General features: G+C 45.8%; 1 protein-coding gene across 1 annotated transcript in view; it reads left to right on the top strand.

Moving 5' to 3' along the window:
• The first annotated feature begins 184 nt into the window (after nt 1-184).
• sptbn4b (spectrin, beta, non-erythrocytic 4b) overlaps nt 185-22058 on the top strand; it is a 51028-nt gene continuing 29154 nt past the window's right edge. The window contains exons 1-24 of the mRNA XM_076036582.1: nt 185-767; nt 8212-8369; nt 8491-8642; nt 8975-9148; nt 11597-11688; nt 11936-12016; nt 12229-12344; nt 12490-12602; nt 12843-13030; nt 13227-13344; nt 13446-13604; nt 13690-13992; nt 14095-14245; nt 14471-14607; nt 14814-14963; nt 15361-15729; nt 15855-16069; nt 16148-16285; nt 17579-17819; nt 17943-18101; nt 18509-18639; nt 18729-18954; nt 19123-19325; nt 20125-20215. Of these exons, the coding sequence (XP_075892697.1) occupies nt 8225-8369; nt 8491-8642; nt 8975-9148; nt 11597-11688; nt 11936-12016; nt 12229-12344; nt 12490-12602; nt 12843-13030; nt 13227-13344; nt 13446-13604; nt 13690-13992; nt 14095-14245; nt 14471-14607; nt 14814-14963; nt 15361-15729; nt 15855-16069; nt 16148-16285; nt 17579-17819; nt 17943-18101; nt 18509-18639; nt 18729-18954; nt 19123-19325; nt 20125-20215 (3852 nt within the window). The 5' untranslated portion in view covers nt 185-767; nt 8212-8224. The remainder of the gene's footprint in view (nt 768-8211; nt 8370-8490; nt 8643-8974; nt 9149-11596; nt 11689-11935; nt 12017-12228; nt 12345-12489; nt 12603-12842; nt 13031-13226; nt 13345-13445; nt 13605-13689; nt 13993-14094; nt 14246-14470; nt 14608-14813; nt 14964-15360; nt 15730-15854; nt 16070-16147; nt 16286-17578; nt 17820-17942; nt 18102-18508; nt 18640-18728; nt 18955-19122; nt 19326-20124; nt 20216-22058) is intronic.

Here is a 22058-nt window from a genome sequence, read left to right as displayed (position 1 = left end):
TGCGAATTCGAATTACAACGAGGGAAACAGACATTGATAATTTCCATGGGTTCTTTTGGTCTCCAGCTCTGTGATATCATGCTACAATGTAGTATCTCCATCCTTTTTCTCTCAAACACAAACTCTCTCTCTCTCTCTCTCTCTCTCTCTCTCTCTCTCTCTCACACACACACACACACACACACACACACACACACATGTTCTCTCTCTCTCTCTCTCTCTCTCTCTCTCTCTCTCTCTCTCTCTCTCTCTCTCACCCTCCCTCCCTCTCTCCTTGCTCGCCGCACTAATGCTGATCTTTCTCTCCAGCAGCATCAGCAGCGGAGGGGAGGGAGAGGAAGGAGGGGAGGTTGTGTCAGGTGGAAACGGGATCCTCTATGGATATCATCATCATCATCATCGCCAGCCTCCGCCACCGGCTCGCATCCTCAGCACCGACGGCAGCGTCCCCGGGCCCTGGTCGCTCACCGCTGCGGGCACACGGCGCCCTTTTCGTGCACGGATGCGTCGCGTTGCCGCGGTAGGCAAGTCGTCGAGGCAGCCGGCGCTGTTTTAGCGCTCCCACCATGACAAACCCTCCCCTGCTGTAAGAAGGACCTTAATCGAGGGGGAGATCTTGCCGGACTGCGAGCGGAGCGTCCTCCATTGAAAGAGCCGCTCTCCTCCACCATCGATCCGGCGCCCCAACAACCAGCGTCTCGGCGCAGAGGAGGAGAGAGGGGGGGGGACAAAAAGCAATCCGAAGGAAGCTGACACGGAAGCCGAGGGTAAGGCGATGCGTCCGTCCTCGGTGTCGTGTCTGTTTTATTTCTGCCTCTCCCCCCCCCCCCCCCCCCCCCCCATCCTTGAAGAAGGAGCCGAGGTGCACGGTGGTGTTCTCCCCTCCTTCTTTTTCTGCAGGAGGGATGCCGGCGGCCTGCATTTGGGTGCAGGGTACCGCAGTGATCCGACCCGGGAGGGGGGGGACGCGCTATTGCGCGTCTCCTTTCACCTTACATGTGTTAGATGATGCGTGCCCCTTGGATGGATGGATGTCTGCAGCGCTGCTTTAATAGCGTTCAAATAAATAGACGGAGGTGTCAAGAAGCAGCATGCAGCAGCAGCAGAGCGGCCTGGTGATGCTGCATCATCTGGGCTTATTTCTCACCGCTAACTTTTGGTTCACGCGTCCTTGCGTGATTGGAGGTAAGAAATATTGCATCAGCGTGAAGTGATTAGTCGATGGGTAAAGTGGCTGTTATGGCAGCCGCAAGTTCCCGGTGCGTCTTTGGTCAGGCGGCGTGACCTCAGTTTACTTTTGCAGCGTTTCTCCTGCCCCTCTACGGTTGTTCCTCAGTCCTCGGGGTGATGTTGCTGTTCAGCGCAGGGTGATTGCACTCTGATCATTTTTTTCCCCATAAGCTTCGGTTGCGTTGCAACAGAGGTCTGTTTTTAGCAGCTCACAATCAAAAAACAAAAAACTGCTAAGCCGTGATTCGCTGTGTTTGATTCCAGCTGCAGAGAGTTACACAGTTTTGCATGGATTCATCATTTCTATGTTGTGGACAATGCATTGAGGTAAAGTGCAGTGGAGAACGCTTGCTGGTGTGTAAGGAGCTGCGGGTATTGGGAAGGAAATTGAATTATGAGCAGTTTGAGTTTGAATTTGTTTCCTGATGGTGATGATCATCACTGTAACAACACTTACTGTAAAATTAAACATTTAATTCAGCGACTGGATTAGCTTTATCAGCAGTTAACTGGAAGTTTGGAGGTCAAGTTATGGCCAAGGAGCCCGTTTGGCAAAACACTCCAGATGGTATTTTATCTGCATGATGCACCACCTGTCACCAACAGACATTGTTAAACTTTGAGCTGTTTCGGTTTGTCTGTCATCAGAAAAATCCACAAAATCCACTAAACTTTGTAAGATTTGTAGCGTCTTCATACCACGCCTCTCATGTGGAATTCTAAAACTTCTCTACTTCTAATCTGCTAATTACTTTTGAGATTATGAATTTAGGTTGGGAAAGTAAAAAATGTGCCCGCTTCCTCCTGCTCTCAGGGTTGCGGGGGTCTGCTGGAGCCTGTCCCAGCTGTCCTGGGGTGATGGCTGGGTTACACCCCGGACAAGTTGCTAGTTCTGGGGAAGAAAAAAAAATAATATAGCAAAAAAATAGTTTTGTTAAATCTTACACAGCAATAGGTCTGTTCCTGGTTGTCTCATCTCTTCCTGTCCTGCTCCAAGATAATGCGGCCCAGCTCTGGGACACTGGAGCTCTCTGCTGCTACTCCACTGCACTGTTTTCCACTCCGTAAATGTGTCAGTCTCGGTGAAGACTTGTAGTTCTGCCGACTCAGAACTGGGCGTCGCCTGCTGCTGCTGCTGCTACTGCTGTTGGTGCTGCTCCGGCTTGCAGATGTTTCACTCGGCCGAGGTGATGCGAGTGGAAGTGACTCAGTGCAGTGTGTAAAGTGCGTGACGTCAGAGTTGAAGGATCCGCTGAGAGAGAGAGAGAGAGAGAGAGAGAGAGAGAGAGAGACGGAGCTTTGCATCCTTGAAGGAACAGACGCAGGTTTTTTGGGGGGGATATTTTTAGGACGTGAGATCACCCCTGGATAAAGTTTAGGATGTTGCGTTTTAGCTCTGGTGTCGCGGATGTTCTCGTGCAGTTGTTCCTGACCTTTCTCAGTTGAGGCCGTGATAAATGCCTGACAGACTGTGTGATCATGTGAGGAGGTGGATGAAGCCTCAGAGAAACAGACAGAGAGCTGCTGCTGCTGCTGCTGCTGCTGCTGCTGCTGATTGATTCACGGTGACTGCTGCCTCCTTCTTTCATGTACACTTTCTTGGAAATCTTTATAGCCCACACTGATTGTGACTCTCCTCACTGATCAATGCTTCCATTGTGACACGGTTGCAAAAAATGACATTGATTATCAGCCTAAATTTCCTTGGAATGCATCTGCACAGGCCCTGTCCTGAATATTCAACCAAATTAAATTAAACTGCACTCGTTCCCAGTATATATTTAAAGCAAAGATGAAGTTTTATTTTCAAACTCAAACCTTTTTTGCAGTTCGTTAACATGTAACAAGGATCCCCAGTATTGGACACGGAGCACCAGTAGCCTGGAATAGCACCATATAGCTCTTGTTGCCTGCCCAACATTCTGAGCCACACAGTCAGTAGCATCTACGCAGTGTGGCTTTGTTGCCCATATTACACAGAGGCAGTTTCAAAAGTTTTACATCAACCTTTCAGAAATGACAGCTATTGTTTTGCAGCGTCCTAAAAATAACAGCGATAACAGCGTCGCTTTAAACAGGCTTCTGAAACGCGTCTTTAAAAAGCAGATGCTGCAAAACACAGCTGGAGGAAAACTAAATATCTTTAGCAAATACGTCCCGGTCAAAGAAGGTGTCTTGAGGACCTGACCGAGGCGAGGATCAGGAGGGGAGCGGGGGGATCAGTGGACGATCAGCGAGGGGCCGCTGAAGCAGTGCGAGAGATACAAGGAGGGGGCAGAAAGGCAGAGAGTCGACACTTTCATTGCACTATTGGCGTGATGTGATTTATCACCGTTACCAACAACGACAGAACGACAGAACAGCTCGGATGGGAGAGGGGGCAATAATAATAATACTGAGTGGTTTGAAGGAGAGCGCAGCTAGCCACACACGCATACACACACACACACACACACACACAATGCCCAAAGTGCTGACACACTGATGACTGAACAGCAGATCAATGGAAGGATAATCAATGATAATTTTGATCATCAAACCCCTCTAAATATGAGGATTTGCTGCTTCCCTCTAAGTTTAAAGGTACAATTGTGATTGTTGTTGGTTGTTTTTTTTGGATCAAGTACAAAAACGCATTAAAAGTTGTTCTGTTAAAAGTTAAGTGATACATTCTGAGGCAGTGACAAACGGAGACACACAGATGGTCAAAACGCCGTGGCGTTACTTTTTTTTCTTCTTACTTTGTTTGACCGCCAGTTTGACCGCCACTTCCTGCTTCCTTTGCCTCCAGTAATCACCAAAAAGTGTTTACAAGGAAAATAAAATTAAGAAACGATCACAAAGCAAATATGTACTGTATGTGCCTAGAGGAATATTTTTTCCAATCCCATTGTTTTGGTCCCCATCCCCGACTGTTTAGATCTTTCCATATAAAGTAGGAGCCTCGAACAGCTGCAGAACATAACCCATAGTGTGTGTGTGTGTGTGCGTGTGCGTGCGTGTGTGATTTTTTTTTTATCACCTTTATTCTAATAATCAGTCTCAGCTGTGAAGGAAAGAACCAGCCTCAGGCAACCGAGCCGAGTCTGTCTGACAAATACACCCTCTCACACACACACACACACACACACACACACACACACACACACACATCAGAGCAGTCATGTGAGCTGTGACTTTGATTGATTGAAAGATGCCAGGTGGTTGAGGTTAGGCAGTGATCACGGCAAGGAGAACGGAGGTCACACACACACACACACACACACACACACACACACACACACACAGTATTTCGACTGTATTCATCAATCTATATTTTTCAGTTTTGGTTTTAATACACTCTCAAAGACCTCCCTGTGTGTCTCTGTGTAGCATCAGAAAAAATCTGGCCAAACATTTGCGTCACAGGGACGTGGTGGGTGAAAAACGTTCAGGGACTGAGAGATTAAACATGTTGCCTGTTTATTTGCAGCATCTGAAGGCACATCATCAGGCAGCACCACGGCCCAGCGGCATGAAAAGGCGTCTGACTCACACTCGTATTGTTATTATTCCGGGAAAAAAAATCCACTTTGGTGATGCTCTTGGTTCTTCCAACAATATTCTGGGCCTGTCAGTGACCGTCCACATTTTGCTTGCTGTCAGCTGAAACGCATTTTTATGGAAATCAGCCCTGTTTTTATTTCCCTCAAACAAAGTAAGCATCACTTTTAGATCATTAATCATAGGCTGCTTTACTGGACTCCAGGATGGAACAGTAAAGCTCTGAAAGTGGCTGTCATACATGTTCTTTAATAATTTAATGTTTTACACCTGACTTCTTAATTACACAGGTTTGAAACCGACAAGAGAAGCTACATGCTCCAATCCATTTTTATTGCCGTTTTAAAGAAAATGTGTGATATTGAAGATAACTTTATATGTGAATAATGAAGAAATGCATTTTGGCACGAAAGGAATTTCTTATAGTCGCCATCAATCCAAGTCGGTGGGTTTTCAGCAGGTTTCACTGCTGCTGTGCTCTCCATCAGCCTCTATTTGCATCGCCTCCAGATAAGCACCAAAGCACTGTCACGCTGGTTTCATCTTCAGGGAGAACTCCTAAGTGCACAACTTCCCCTCCGCTCTGTGTTCGGCACGGTGACATTTACTCGACATGGCGATGTTGTTTTCCTGTGTTTTACTGGTAGCGACAGCCGTGAGCTCGGACGTTCCTGCTCCGCGGTGCAGTCAAGAAAAACAACCGAATGACGAAATTGGGTTGAAAATAGTATAAGAGCTGAATCGTTCTCAGTATTTTAAGAAACAACCATAGTTAATCTACAGTTAATCTCACTGTATTGTTTCTCTTTTGTGTTGTCATTGTTGTTTTTTTTGGTAGTTGGTGCGTCGGAATTTCGTTTTTAAATGTACACTGAGAAGTGAGTGTTTTTAAATGACAAATAAAAAGTCTAAGTCTAAAAAAAAAATGTCTAAGTCTACAAGATTTCTTTTCTTTATTTCCAATCTTAAGCAAATGCAAAGCTGGATTGTGTTTATAATTATGTCTTATTTTGTATTTATAGTTTAGGTTCCTTATGATCAGACAAGCTGTAAATAATGTAAAGTGCACAGTTTCTCCCCCTATTGTGAGCCACTTTGGTCCGGCGCACCAAGCGGTATATTTAATGTCCTGTGGGCACATCTGCTCTAAGACAAACCGTTGCAATGTATTGTCCATCCATAACACAAAGACGGATGGGGGAGGAGCACGGCTGCGTTGAAGTAGCGCTGCGGCCCCCAAGGCTGCAGCATTTTCAAGGCCCTTCTCAGCTGCCCCAAACGCACAACAGCTCACCATTTTTATAAGCAGCCTGCGCAGGCACAGACCATTCTGGAACTGCAAACAATGTGCACCCGAAACCAGTCATGAATGTTTGGATCCGTGAGATTGTTTGCTTTCAGGAAGGTACGAAAAATGTGTCATACAAAAAAAAAAAGAAATCTGCTTTTTGTACTTTTTATGTTCTAAAAATGCTGTGCATGTGTTTTTCAGTGTAGGGAGATGATTTTTTATGATTTTTGCTTCTTGGGCGACCATGAAAAAGGTTTCAAAGTGACTTTTACCGACAACCATCATCCTAATGATCAGAGAGATTTTTTAACTTGGTTTTTGTGAAGACGTCTGATACCTTAGGCCAGCGCTGAATCATTCATGATATCGAAGCTGCTGTTATTTCTGGAGTCCTGACTTGAGCTGTGTGCTGGAAGCAGACCCATTCGAGGTCAGATTTTTTTTTGTGGTACCAATATACAAAATGTGACACGTAACCAAGAGTTAAAGGATTCAGGCAGTGATCAAAGGTCCCATATTCTGAGCATTTTCATATCTTTGGTTTTGAATCCAAACAGCCCATTTACAGCAACGGCCACTTTGTTGTTTCTACACGTTTGTGAGGGGACAAAGACAAGGAGCCGAACAGACTTGATTGTTCAGCTGATGTGAAAAGTGAACAATGTTCTTGTCCAGTGATTTGTCAATGTTCAGGTCTGTAGTTATTGAGGTGAGTTCAAGGGCAAGTGAAAAAAAAAAAAGACAACACTGTCCAGTTTGAACTCTCGGGAACCCAGCCAAGGGTAGGGCTGATAATGTCAAGTAGATACCAGCCAAGGGTAAGCAGGACATCTCCCAGGTTTTGGGGGAAGATTGCATCTAAAGGGTAAGAGAACAGACCATCTATGTCTCCTGATATTTTACATTTAAGTATTTGTTGATAGGGCTTTGCAACAGACAATGTGAGTTTGTACCTAATATGAAGCAAGTATGCTCAACTGGGGTCACTTTGGGTTGCTGTTCAAAGTGAGATTTGGCAAATCACAGCATCATGCATTCACCTCAGTAGGCTGTAAAAATAACCCGGAAGTTCAGTGGCGTCGTCCTCGCTGATGTGTCTGACGCACAGTGTCAACACCGTAAAGTTTCACGAAGTTGACTCCGGTTCGACAATAACGCCGCACGACAGTGCTGGACTTGGTGTGAACTCTGGCTGAGATACACTGTGAGAACCACAATCAGGCCAGACGTGGTGAATCTTGTCACGCCGTGTGCGGTCACTCACAGATTATTTATAAGAAGTGTGAACTCGGCTTACCTGTGGGGATGCATGTCGCTCATACGTAGGGCAGGAACGGCAGAGTGTTGATGGCTCCTGTTCACACCACGGTGACTGCTACCCTTTATATGCATGAGCATGGGTGCGTGCACGGTGCACGCTTTAATGTTGTTTTTATATAGACGTGGGAGTCAAGTTAAGCAGTTCCTGTATTAAAGCCGGCGTCAGGTTGTTGTTTTTCATTTCAGACTCGATGATTATTTATCCAAAAATAAAACTGTGTAGAGCTTCAGAAAACAGCACATTTAGCCCTCTGTTTACTGCCTCGTGCAAAAATACTGCTTAAAGCTTCCTGGTAGTGCAGGATCATTGAAGTATCTGCTCCCACTGTGACTTCACAAAGACCACAAAATAATAAAGAAACAAGATTTTCTAGCCTGATTCATCTTGGCCTTTTCAGAAATCCGCACAGATGACTGAATATCACCGCCTGGCGGCTTGAAGCCTTGCCATCACCAGTGCCCTTTGTGACATCACAATGGGCTTGTATCCACAGCTAAAACTAAAAGTTGGACGTTCTATTTCTGTAGAGTTGACTGACAGTCTTGATGTGTGATAGTGTTCGGGAAGCACAATGTGAGACCATCAAAGGATTAATGCTTTTTTTCACGTTGGACCTTCAATTGCCTTTTTCAAATTTTTCTATGTCTCTGAAACATTTTCCCGTGAAACATGAGAAATCCTGCTCACAACTGATGAGTGGGTGACGCAGAACTGCAGCTTATAGATTCGGGCTTCACTCTTGTGCCAGTGTTTATGGTTTCAGTGGTTCCTATGGCTCTCACTGTGAAAAGAAGATACATTACATACTATATGTGTGTTGTTGCAGGGTGTTGGGCGCGATGGCTAATGCCTCCCCGGATCTGGACAACGCCGAAGCCCAGCGCCAACTGAACAACAACAACCGACAGATTGGCTCGGGGTTCTGGGAGACGGAGGTCACCAGCTCCAAGCTGTTTGAGTGCTCCCGCATCAAGGCCTTGGCAGGTCAGAGGTCCACGGCACCCTCTTCTCAAACGTAGTGTCAGCCGATGACATCAGCAATAAGGTTTGACGCACTTCATATTTCTTTCATCCCTCTGTCGCCGACTCTTGTGTATTTGGGCAGATGAACGAGATGCGGTGCAGAAGAAGACCTTCACCAAGTGGGTTAACTCCCACCTCTCCAGAGTGTCCTGTCGCATATCTGACCTCTACAACGACCTGAGGGATGGATACATGCTCACCAGGCTGCTGGAGGTCCTCAGCGGCGAGCTGCTGGTGGGAACATCATCTAAAGAGATCATCATAATTGGATTTCATATCACTTTCTGCTTTTTTATTATTATTTTTTTTCTTTAATTTGTCTTTGGTCTGAACTTTTTTTGCTGCCTGTCTGAAGAATAATAAATTGAGAGACGTAAATGTTGTTAGTAGGGTCTCCTTTAACAGGAGGAGAGCCGAAAACAAAGTTAGAAATCCAGGAGCGCAGAAGGCTGAGATGATAACTTAATTTAGGGGAGGCAAGCAAAAAAAAAAAAAAAAAAAGAATTTCGAGAGCCAAACGGGGTTAGGTAGATTCAGTGCGGCTGTCATTTCTTGTTTTCCCAAAGCCGAGGCCGACGAGGGGTCGCATGCGGATCCACTGCCTGGAGAACGTGGACAAGGCGCTCCAGTTCCTCAAAGAGCAAAGAGTCCACCTGGAAAATGTCGGTTCCCACGACATCGTGGACGGAAACCACCGCCTCACCCTGGGCCTCATCTGGACCATCATCCTCCGCTTCCAGGTAAACAAGTCACGCAGCTTCTGCGAGCAGTCGGTTCCGTTTTAGTGCCGAGGGAACCCAGAGGCAGCGGCTGCGAGCGAGGGTTGTCTTTTGTCATAGTTATGAACACAGCCACCCACCACTAAGTGAGCAGTTGTTTTAAAAAAATATATACAAAATAGCTTTAAAAAAAAAAAAAGAAAAAAGAAAGAAGAAGTCTTATCATAATGAACTGACAAACTAAAAAAAAAAAAGCCACTATATTATGCAGAACATTTGAAGGGTGGGCAAACTTTTTGACCAGTGGGCCACAGTGGGTTCTAAAATTTGACAGAGGGGCCAGAGCAGAAGCAGATGGATGGAGTGTTTTAGTGACCAACTTCATAGGTGGAAAAATCTATCTTGGGATATGTAGAAGACATGCTTTAGTGCTTTAGTATCAGTTGAAAATGAACAATGAAATACAGCTATTTTATTACTTACTTACTAGTAATATTATTTCTTCTAGTTTGGTGGGCCAGTTTAAAAAGCTTAACAGGCCGCATATGGCCCCCTGGCCGTAGTTTGCCCACGCCTTGGCTGGATAGACGAGCCAGAATGGTGCACCAGACAGCAATCCTGTCGGGCTTCTGCCTCTGTTGCCTTAAATCTGATCCTTTTTTTTGTCGGAGCATCGGAGCGCTTCGCCTCACGTTCACGTTGCTTACCGCAGCACGAGGCTGCTTCATCAGCAGCAGCAGCGGCGGCGGCTTCAGGATGAGCTGCCGGCTGTTTTCCTTTTTTTCTGCATCATCACTGTGCGACAGCGACGGCCCCCTTTTGGGTGGGCAAAGCCTGAATGTCATTTAGTGCCCGGCAGCCCGGAGGCAGCACTGCTTCCAGTTTGCTCTTCAGCAAGGACAAACACGCACACGCGCACACACACACACACACACACACCTACACTGCACTCTCTCACTCTCTTACTCTCTTACTCATGCACACATCAGTCCATCTCGCCTTGCAAATTAAATTAACATCGTCTCACTCAGACAAACACATATTCTGTCAGAACTCTGTTGTGAAAAATGGCGCGCGCACACACACAAACACACACACACGCACACACACACACACACACACACAGACACTGGACTGGAGACCTCAGCAGCAGTGACACAGCATCGCTTCCTGCCATGTAAGTACAGCCGAGGCCTGTGTCTCCTCACGTGTGTTACGCTCCGCTTCTGGTTCTGCTCTGCTTAAGGTCCGTTGTCCATCTAACCGTGCACAGCGGCTGCATGGCAGAGATGTCAACTCTAAAATCTAACTCATCCATCTTGCCAACTTCCACAATAAAGGGCTTCTTTAAATCTACTTTGAATTTCAATTGGCTTGCAAAAACCACTCATGTACCTTGACGTAAAGAAAAAAAAATGGAAGAAGATGAATAATTACAGTACCTGCAAGTACCTTCAAACCTATTGCTGCTAAAGACTCTGCAACCGTGACAGCCTTTTTGGACAGCACTTATTTTTTGACGTCACCATGCCTCCTTATTGGTCAGCAATAGACAGACGTGTGGAACACGGAGGAGGCATCCCCTGCAGGACGGGTGCAGTCATTGTTTCTACCGCAGTAAAAAAAAAAAAACGTGTTTACAAAGCTGATGGTGGCTGGCTGATGCACTATTTCCACGTGTGGACGTTGGTTCGGTTGTCGCTGCAGTTGGTCTACACGTGTTTACTGATTATTTAAGGATGCAATCCGCCTCATCAATTTGTTACTGGTGCTCTCAGCAGATTTCTCACATTTCATGCAATCTGTACGTGTGTGTGTGTGTGTGTGTGTGTGTGTGTGTGTGCGCGCACGCGCGCGTGTGTGTGTGTGTGTGCGTGTGTGTGTGTGTGTGTGTGTGTGTGTGTGCGTGTGTGTGGATGTGTGTGTGTCAGAGAGAGAAAGAGTGAGAGAAAATGGGTAGCAGCTGATTCTAGAGTGTCATGTCCCCAATTACCTCGGATCATGTCACTGTGATATGATTACTTGAATGGCTGTCACTGTCGACTGTCATCTGCTCTGTGAATGACTCGGCACTTCCACACTTTGAACTGCTCAGATCTTATCTCCTTTTTTAAAATGTGGCGTTTCTGTCTCCTGATATGATCTTTTATTGTATATTGTCTAATGTACATATAAATTACATTGATATTTCAAAATTATATTTTTTTATGTATAATTGACTTTTAGTGAATGCCTTTTTTAATTCCTTTTGTTGCTCTTTTATTTAGGAGTTCATTTTATAGGAGTTAATTCAGCTATTCATATTCTATTTCAGGATAAATTAGACTCTTTATTTATTTTTAGGATGGAAAGCCTGGCCTTTAAATACTTGCTAATCATCCAACTTTGTCTGACAAGTCTGTGACGACGCCCACGTCGCAGTATCTGTGCCACAGTGTCTCTGCTAAAAATATGACCGCTCTCGTTCAGATCCAGGTGATCAAAATAGAGACAGAAGACAACAGAGAGACCCGCTCTGCCAAGGATGCTCTGCTGCTCTGGTGCCAGATGAAGACTGCAGGGTGAGCACGCAGAGAAGAATTCTGGAAAACTCACTAACCCTAACCCATTTCATTGAGATTTCAGCACGCTTTTTGACAACACAGAGGCCTGACTTCTTGAACTGCACGTTTTAGCACCCATTTTTAGAAGATTTCAACAACTCAAAAGAATTAAAAGCTGGGAATTGTCTTATTTCTCTTTGCAGTGTGCAACCTATAAATACAAATGCTTACTGTAGTCTGATTTTATTTTGTCGATTCATTTCAGGTACCCTGAGGTCAACATTCAGAATTTCACCACCTGCTGGAGAGATGGACTTGCTTTCAACGCTCTTATACACAGACACAGGTAGGGTACACATCATTAGCACATATTTTTCCTCCAAATTGGGCATTGATGATTTCAGACAATAGAATAGAATTTAAAAATGTTGGTTTAAAGTGTGTCCTGTCCACAGGAAAAGTTAAAACAGAATCTAACAAATGCATTGTTTAGACAGGCAAACTAAAGATTCTAAACTGAAGTTATGCGTGACAGTGTGACATTTTTCTGCGTTGCAGACCTGACCTGATAGAATTCCACAAGCTGACACGGTCCAATGCAACTCACAACCTCCAGCAAGCTTTCAACATCGCTGAGCAACACCTGGGTCTCACCAAACTTCTGGACCCTGAAGGTAGGAAGGTTCAAACACGCGGAGCTCATTTCAAACCACATTTCATGGAGAAATATTAATAATAGGGGTTTGTTTGGTTGTTTGTTTTGGAGTCATTTTGATAAATATGTTGTGCTGCTCTGCTCTCTACTTTGCTGTGCCCCAGATGTGAACACAGAGAACCCAGATGAAAAGTCCATCATCACCTACGTGGTCTCCTACTACCATTATTTCTCCAAGATGAAGGCTCTCATTGTAGAAGGAAAGAGGGTTGGCAAGGTGAACACTTTTCACTAATTACAACTAATGGGTCAACTCTTAGAAGGCAGCCCATTCATTCAGCCATTTCCAGGTTTACTAATTAATAATTCGTAGTTTGAGCCGTGCAGGCCTTGCCAAGCAAGAGTTTCTCTCACTCAGCCTGTAGACAGCTCACCGCTAGCACTAGCTAGCAGGAAAAATGACACTCAAAAACACATTTTATGAATACTTGTATACTCTCTCATCCCCTTGCTTTAGGTTCTGGACAACTGCGTTGAAGCAGAGAAAATCGTCAACCGCTACGAAGCCCTGGCCTCCGAACTGTTGGACTGGATCGAGAAGACCATCGCGGTCATCAGCAACCAGAAGTTTGCAAACTCTCTGACTGGAGTTCAGCAGCAGCTACAGGCCTTCACAACATACTGCACTATTGAGAAACCTATCAAGTGAGCGTTGTGATTTTTTTTTTTTTTACTGTTATTATTTACTTCTCATTAACACTCTATGCTGTTATATTTTTGGGTGTCTTGCACTAAAAAGCCTTCTAAGATGAGCATTTTGATCAGAAAGGTTCTGGCAATTAGACCATCTGTGTTCTCCTCACTGTTAAAATGTTAATGAGTCAGTCTTACTCTCTTGCAGGTTCCAGGAGAAAGGGAATCTTGAAGTCCTTCTTTTTACCATCCAAAGCAAACTCAGAGCCAACAACCAGAAACCCTACGTGCCTCATGAAGGGAAGCTCATCTCAGACATCAACAAGGTCAGACGCCAAAAATGTTATCTAGGTTATATTGCATTGTTCTCCACTTATTTTTCTTTTAAATCATGAACCAAACTGTTGTTTAATTGCCGCACCACCAGGCCTGGGAGAGGCTAGAAAAGGCAGAGCATGAGAGGGGTGTGGCCCTGCGCAAGGAGCTAATTCGTCAGGAGAAGCTGGAGCTGCTGGCTCAGCGCTTTGACCACAAAACCACCATGAGACAAGCATGGCTCAACGAGAACCAGAGACTGGTGTCGCAGGTAGAGAAGTCTTGAGGCCACGAAACCTCACAATCAAATTGGAAGCTTGGAAAAAATTCTCAACAATCAATCTTTTCTTTGCCAGGATAATTTTGGCTACGACCTGCCAGCTGTGGAGGCGGCGATGAAGAAGCACGAGGCCATCGAGGCAGACATTGCGTCGTACGAGGAGCGAATCGGGGTGGTGGTGGAGCTCAGTGCGGAGATGGAGGCCGAGGGATACTACGACGTTCGCCGCATCTCGGCCAGAAAGGAGAACATCCTGGGCCAGTGGAGCCTGCTGAAGGAGCTGGTGGCTGGACGCAGGGCTCGGCTGGAGAAGAACCTGGCCCTGCAGAAGACCTTCCAGGACATGGTCTACATGATCGACTGGATGGAAGACACACAGGTGCGTACGAGACAACGCCTGGGGGAATTGGGGATCGAAGAGAATTCAAGAGAACAAAGAGCCCCAAATTAAATAACCCCCCGTGTTCCGTGGCTCCCTCAGGTCCAGCTGCTGTCGAAGGACTTTGGGAAGCACCTTCTTGAGGTTGACGATCTGCTGCAGAAGCACAGCCTGCAGGAAGCCGACATCTCAGTGCAAGCTGAGAGGGTTGAGACGCTGAATGCCTCTGCACTCAAGTTCACCACCGTAGAGGGTAATTTTTTATGTGTATCGTATTTGTTAAATTAAGACATCATGATAAAGAAACACTAGCATGCAGTTGCTGAACAATGAAGGAACATTAAATGAAAGTTTAAAACATAAAAGATATCAAGTTCACAAACCCCAGCCGAAGATGTAAAGATGATATTCATCGTTATGTTTACTCACCGGTCTCCGTGTTTTTTCACGGTGTGATCCTCATTTTGTCGTTTCCCAGGCTACCAGCCATGTGACCCTCAGGTCATCTGTAACCGTGTCAACCACGTCTCTTCCTGTCTGGAGGAGCTGAAACAACTTGCGTCTAAAAAGCGTGCCGAGCTCGAGGAGTCCAGACAGCTGTGGTCTTTCGTTGAGGTCAGTTACTTTTCTTTCATCTGAATCATCTGATCCACCCTAATTAGTTTCTCTGTCCTGTTTGAGTTGTTCATTGTCACTAAATCATGTGTTCCTGTGATTTGCATCACTGAATAATTTGGCTAATTTATAACAGTTGAAACAAATGTTGGATTCAGTTTCTTTTCGCACATCTAACATTGAACCTCGTTGGGTACCTCTGTTAGGAGCTGGAGGAGTCGGAGGCCTGGATCAGGGAGAAGAGCTCCATCCTGGGAGCTCAGGGTTACGGGAAGGACCTGAGCAGCGTCTTGAAGTTACTGCAGAAACATAAGACACTGGCTGGAGAGCTACTCGCTCACCGCTCGCTGCTGCAGGTGTGTGTGATGTGTGTTTCTGTTTGTGATGTGTGTGTTTAGTACTTAAGGTCTATATTTATCTGCAAGACTGACGATTAGAAGCCTCTCTATGTGATTTTTTTTGGTTGCTTACAAAAACACATTTGGACTGCTCATCATGCCAGCGCTTAGTTTATGTGATGATGTCAAAGATTTTTACGTTTCATAACTCATATACTCAACATATACTCTAAATAATAAGTAAATGAATAAAAGTTTGGTGTCTGCATCTTTTCAGAATCTCTTCTGCAAAGTGGAACAGCAAATATTTGTATCTGTTTAAAAAAAAAAAAAAAAGTAAAGTTGCTCCACTGTCCTGAAAACAGCGTTAGAACTTTAAATAATATGCCTGCGTGACGCTCCCCGCCTCCTCTAGAACACCATAAAGCGAGGAAAACAGCTCCTGAGTGAAAAAAGCTTTGGCACGGTGGGGATCCAGGAGCGCATCATGGAGGTGAAGGGCGAGTGGAAGCGGCTGGAGGACCAGGCTGCGCAGCGCCTCGGCCACCTGCAGGAGGCGCTGAACTTTTCCCAGTACTCCACCGAGATGGACGACCTGGTGGCCTGGTTGCAGGATGCCTACCGCCTGGTGTCCAGCGAGGACTTTGGCCACGACGAGTACTCCACCCAGTCCCTGCTGAAGAAGCACCGGGGGGTCAGCGAGGCCATCGACAAGCATCGCCTGCATGTGGTGGCGCTGCGGAAACACATGGTGGCGCTGCCCATACGCCTCCGTGACCAGGAGGTGGGTGGTGAGAGCGGAGAATGTGACTTTTTTTTTGTTTGGTCTCCTGCATTTCATCGAAATCTCTGCCTTTTTTCTCTTCTGTGCGTCTGTGTCCGTGCTGCTCCCCCTGCTGCTCGGTGAAGGAGGTGCAGGTGCGTATGGGAGAGGTGGAGCAGCTGTACACCGAGGTCATCGAGGTGGCCGTGCTCAGGCAGCAGTGGCTTCACGACGCCCTCGCCGTCTACCGCATGTTCAGCGAGGTCAACGCCTGCGAGGTGTGGATCGACGAGAAGGAGCAGTGGCTGGACAAGATGCAGATCCCCGAGAAACTGGAGGACGTGGAGGTGGTGGCGCACAGGTGAGGGGTGAGGAGGAAGGAGAGAACGTAATCTGCCTGGCTGCTTGCAGACACTTCCAGATATGTCCTGTGCTGTAGGTTTGAGAGTCTGGACCAGGAGATGAACAGCCTGATGGGAAGAATCCTGGATGTGAACCAGATAGTCCAGCAACTCCTGGATGGTGGACACCCGTCTTCCGCAGAGGTCCGAGGCTGCCAGGACCACCTCAACTCCCGGTACTAAGAGCTTTGTCATTCATGACGGAGGGCAGAGAGATGTCTTTGTGATGTCACAAAGGCTGCTTATGTCTATTTTCAAGCAAATTGAAGGTCAAACAAGCAAAGAAAAGTGAGAATTCTTGCTGGAGGCTGTAAACAAAGGGCAAACTGTGTTGTTGTCTGGACATTCCCAGATAATTAATCAATTATAGCTGGAGCAAACTGAATATCATAGAGCATTTAACAGGCGCTGACAAGATCAGATCTATTTTCTAATTACAGTCACATTTGGCGACGCTGACAGTGAAGGGGGCGTGTCTTTTTTTTCATGCGTCTATGTCTCGTCTCCACTGATTGGTCTAACAGCACGTTCCAAGACAGCAGGACGTCCATGAGTCCTGTGACCTTGGCATGTGGCTCTGGTCTGGAGGCGACCATCTGTGCTGACCCGCCCAGTTGATATGAGGCCAGCTGACTGCAAAGATAATGGGCCAAACAAAACAAAATGAAAACGCAAAAAAAAAAAACACAATTTTTACTGTTTAGTCTTGACAGTCAGATGACTTTAAACTGATGGTAAATCCAATATTTAAAAAAATTTGTGTTTAAGTTCATTTTGATTTAAAAGGCCTTCAGGCCACTTGCTTCCTTTAGAAGATCATTTGTATCTATATTACCTGAATGAATGGCTGCATTTATACAACCTCAACCACGTCACAACCATCGGTTGTTTCATGTCTGAGGTCAGTGTTGCCGAGCTGTTCTTCTTCCTGCCCGCTGAGCGTTTGGCCACACTGTCATTACCTCATTACACTCACAGGGACCCGTGCGTGTGTGTGCGCGTGTGCGTGTGTGTACGTGCTCTGAGACCTGCTGCTGGTCTGGAGCCGAGTCAGAAGAACATATTGTATGACGATGAAGTGGGAGGCAGACGATACCTGGGCTGAACCCTCAGCAGACCTCCAGCAAACAGTCCAAACCTGGTCGTCACAATAGGAAAATGCAAACTCGAGACAGCAAGAGGAATCCATGCTTTACAAAAAATACAAAAAACATACTAACAATGAAAATATAGTATTATGATACAGGTGCTCTTTTAAACAATTGACTTTGAAGCACTGGGTGATACTTGCTGTTTGACATACAGCATTTGCTGCGTTCTGTAACTTCAACTTCAAAATAATTCCCCCAATCAGCCAAACAATCTATTTTTTACCGTCCCACTCTCCTCCTTTGCAGAATTGTCTCTCCTCCATCCCCCTAAAATACCATCTGACAGTCTCTACGTTGTCTCTTCCCCATCACCGCCAGGTGGAACAGCATCGTGGAGCTGGTGGAGCAGAAGAAAGATCAGCTGGACTCGATGTTGCGCCTGCAGAACTACCAGCTGGAGTGCGCCGAGATCAAGTCCCAGATCCAGGACAAGAGGAAAGCCATCGACGCCACCCAGTACATGGGCAGCGACCTGGGGGGCGTGATGGCGCTGCAGAGACGCCTCTCCACGATGGAGGGAGCCCTCTCAGTCCTGGAGCCCAAACTGCTGCACCTGCAGGTGCGTGAATACCTCCAGTTTAAAGCGTAGCGGCAGAAATAAAGTTAAAAAGAGATGCATAAAACAATTGTGTGCCATTGTGGGCCAGACCTATCACAACTTCCCTGTCTCGCCCACACGCAGGAGGAGGCGGAGCATCTGGCCACGGCCCACTCGGGTCGAGCCATGGACGTCCTGGTGCCGTTTGATGAGATCAGTCTGGAGTGGGAGGAGCTGAAACACACCCTGCAGCGCTGCGAGGACTCGCTGACGGTGGCCAGCAGGCTGCAGAGTTTCATACAGGTGAAATGAGCAAATAGTAAAAATAGAAGAAGAAGAAGAAATCAATCACTGTGAATATATTAGAGGCTGCATTGAAAAGCTAGCCAGCTTTTAGGAAGTCATTTTTTTTTAATGTACTGCAGAAGTTTGTTGTTTGTGTTGTCGTTGTTGTGGGATTGACACCTGTTCTGCAAAACCATCATGACTGAGCGATGCATTTGTATGCAGTGCAAGAGTTCAGGAATCTTCAGCCTGAGACGTAAAATGAGAGCATTTCTTTTTCTCTGATCAATATTCAGGTTCCATGGAAAGACTTTTGCCCAGTTAGCAGTTTGAAAGGCATCTTTGAAACTGAATAGGTCATTTATCAGCACAAAGTCCTTTCTTGTTCCCAAACGTCTAAACTGAGAGAGGTCTTTCTCCACCAGGACCTGGACTCGTTCCTGACCTGGCTGGTCCAGACACAGACGTCGGCCGCCTCGGACCAGCTGCCCAATGATCTGGAGGAGGCGGAGAAACTCATCAACAAACACGCCGCCCTGAAGGAGGAGATCGGACGGTGGGTTTCAGAAAGACAGCTTCTCATCTTTCTCTTCCCGGAAGCTCCGTAAAAAAATATCCACCGTAAACGCAACGTCTTTGGTGCAGTTACGAAGAGGACTACGAGCGACTGCAGGCCATGAACGAGCTGCTGGAGTCCGAGGAGGCTCCTCTCCCGCAGGCCGCCCTGCAGCAGTGGCTCCAGAAGCTGGATGTGGGCTGGAACAAGCTGCTGGAGATGTGGGAGAGCAGGAGGGAGGTTCTGGTCCAGGCTCACATCTTCCACCTGTTCCTGAGAGACGTCAAGCAGGCCGAGTCTTTCCTCAACAACCAGGTGAGAGCGGCAAAGATCCAGCAAGTGTGTCGGGTAGATGACCTCTGTTCAAAAATTCAAAGTCACAGTTACCTTTTGTAAAAGTGTAAAAACGATATAATTTTCTTTCAAACTGGTAGAAAGACAGACTTGTTTGTATATCAAATCCATCCCACGTTGGCTATTCAGGAGTCTGCTCTGGCTCACGTGGAGCTGCCCACCACGGTGGAGACGGTGGAAGCTGCCATCAAGAAGCACAAGGACTTCACCACCACCATGGAGCTGAACCTGCACAGGATCAAGGCTGTGATCGAGGCCGGAGAGAGCCTCATCAGCCAGACCAACATCTACTCAGATCGCATCAAGGAACGGATAGACACGCTCGCCAACAGGTACCGCCTCCAAATGTTGAGCTGAAATTGAAAAACTTTTAGGGTGTTCATTAAATTGAAGGACAACAATCTGTGTTAAAATATCTTACGTAGTCTCAAGGTTGAGGCTGAGGGCGTCGTACAACTGGTTATTTATTAGAAACAAACCACTGAAGAGTCACAGGCCGTCTGAAAAATGTAGATTGAGGTGAAATGAACGTGAAAAGATGGAAGCAGCTGCCTGGACACAATGCGACAATGACCTGAGGAATAATAGCAGACTGGGGGGAGGAAGGGAGTGAACACAGGAATCACTTCCCACCATGAAATCTCTGTGATGTGTGTGTGTGTGTGTGTGTGTGTGTGTGTGTGTGTGTATTTGTGTGTGTGTGTGTGTGTGTGTGTGTGTGTAAGAAAGAGCGAGAGGAGGAGAGAGAGGGAGGAAGATAGGTTTTTGGATAAGTATTCTAAAAACAAGAAGCAACTAAGACGAATATATTGCATATTAGACTTTATTTGTATTAATCAGTCAATTGTAGGTGGGTATAGTTGAGGCAACAGGATATTTCTTGCAATCTTGAAGACAATCAATTAATTGGATCTTTGTGTCTATCTGTGGATCTGTGGGACCTATAAAAATTGTGATTGCAGTGTTATTTTCTTCCTTCGCTTACATTCTCCAAGTTTTGTAAAAAAACAAAAACAATATGATTAAAAAGAAAGAACCTAATAAATAATAATTGCAGGCGAAACACAAAACTGTTTAATAATGTTTGTTTTACAAGTTAACTGTTAACTGAAACAATGGTCACTGTTTCAGGGGGAACCAGAACCGGATGCTGGCTCAGCGGTGGCTGGAGAAGCTAAACGACCAGTGGGAGCTGCAGAGGTTCCTTCAGGACTGTCATGAGGTAGGAGGCTTCCAAACTCCTTGTACTGGTTCAACCTTCACTGCCTTTAGAGGGTCTCGGCACGAGTCAACGATTTGACAGGGCATTGTGTGTTGTGTGTGTGTGTGTGTAATATTCATTTTATTTATGTTCTAACTGCCATCATTGCATCGTCTCTGGGTATTTTATCCGTGCAGATTTTTGCTGAGTCCTCTCTTGCGTGTCAGGACAACTGAGCTATAATTTTACTCGCAGCCGTGTGCCACATTTGCTGCATGTGCACCTGCCTTGGCCTTCGATTCTTGCAGAGTCACAGACTTCTCTCTGGCCCAGAACCCTGTTTAGTTTCAGCAACTTTCTGTCTTATTTCTCTACTGAATAATTCAGTAGCACCGGCTCCTCATCACTTATTCAGAGGAGGAAGAGTGTATCTTACTATCTACATGATTATCAGTGTGTGTGTGTGTATGCGCATGTGCGTGTGTGTGTGCGTGTGTGTGTGTGTGTGTGTTGCCTCCAGTGGGAGGATGACACTGCACCAGCCTGTAGTAACCTGAGCTTTTTGGTTGGAGAGTCTGTTGTGTTTCTTCTCAATCTGAGCTGCTTCCTCTGTCACATTTCAATCCTCGATCACTTTAGGTGCCAATGTTTTTTTCCATGTGCATTTTTATTTCACGCATACACATTTAAAATGTTGCATTTCGTGTGTGTGCTGGATCCAGGCTGTTAGTGCAAGGCTGTTTTTTCTACACGGGCATTTTTCATTTTCTATTCATGGTGCTTCATCATAAATTGAGGACAAACCCACAAGTGTTCTGTATTAATCTTGTCAAAAGTTTTGCCAAAAAATGTTAAAGACAAGCAATATTATTATTATTTGTTTATATGAAATAACTGGGTTGGCACCTAATTGAAGGAATTATTGTGGGTGGAGTTTTAAAGCTCCTCTTCCAGTGACTCAGAGATCTGAGGCCAAACTATGAAAAAATATGTACTTTTAACCATAGGAACATGGAAACAACGTCTGATTGTCATTGCCTCTGTTAATTTGGTGAATTCACATCTGTCATTTGGGCAGTGTGTTGCACATCCAGAGCCATCACAGTGGAGAGTCCCCCTCGGTGTGTTCTCCATCTTACGTAACCTTAATGTTCCCTTCAAAGCCCATATCGACAGTGCAACTCCATCCTCGGGACTAAAGGACACTGAATCATACTTTAGCTTTTTACCCCGAGTCACCTCCCTCACCGTCTCAGAGAAAGAGCGTGTGTTTGCCCAGAGGCTTGACAAAAACCCAGTGCAGCAGCACTCTCGCTACAAAAAGACTTCAGACGACCTCCACTCAACATCCTTTCTCTTCCTTTTCTCTTCTGTGAACCGGCAACTTACTGCAACCTAGTGTTGTGGTACTCGGTATTAAGGGTCTCGTCTCGTCTCAGACTCGGAGGCAGTTTCACTCGGTCTTTTCTCGGTCTCGGACTGGGCGGACTCGGGATTTTTGATACAGACTGGTCGAGACACTGCACTGACAGATAATGATGGAAAAGAATCCAGCTGCTGCTGGTATTTTACGCTCTGTTTGTGACACCCAGAGTGACACAGCCCCTTATTCCTAGTTAATTATTTTTTTGTTTTTTGAAGCAAAGGTGTTTGTATGTTTGTCGATGTTTCAAAAGCAGTGAAATGTTAAAGAAAATTATGAAAAGATACCTTGCTGAAAAGAGATGTTGCTGTTCCATTGAGAGGCAAACTTGAATTTAAAAAGGTTACTGGTCATTTTTTTTCTGTTTGTTGTTGTTGGTTTTCTTTGATATATGAAATCTTGGTCTTGTCTTGCTCTCGATGCTCTCTAGTCTTGATAATG

Source organism: Nelusetta ayraudi, unplaced genomic scaffold (genome assembly GCF_046127955.1).
Source record: "Nelusetta ayraudi isolate G7.1 ecotype Tasmania unplaced genomic scaffold, CSIRO-AGI_Nayr_v1 ptg000048l, whole genome shotgun sequence".
Lineage (NCBI taxonomy): Eukaryota > Metazoa > Chordata > Actinopteri > Tetraodontiformes > Monacanthidae > Nelusetta > Nelusetta ayraudi.
Note: the sequence above shows the minus strand (reverse complement) of the source record. Positions and strands in the feature narration are given on the sequence as shown.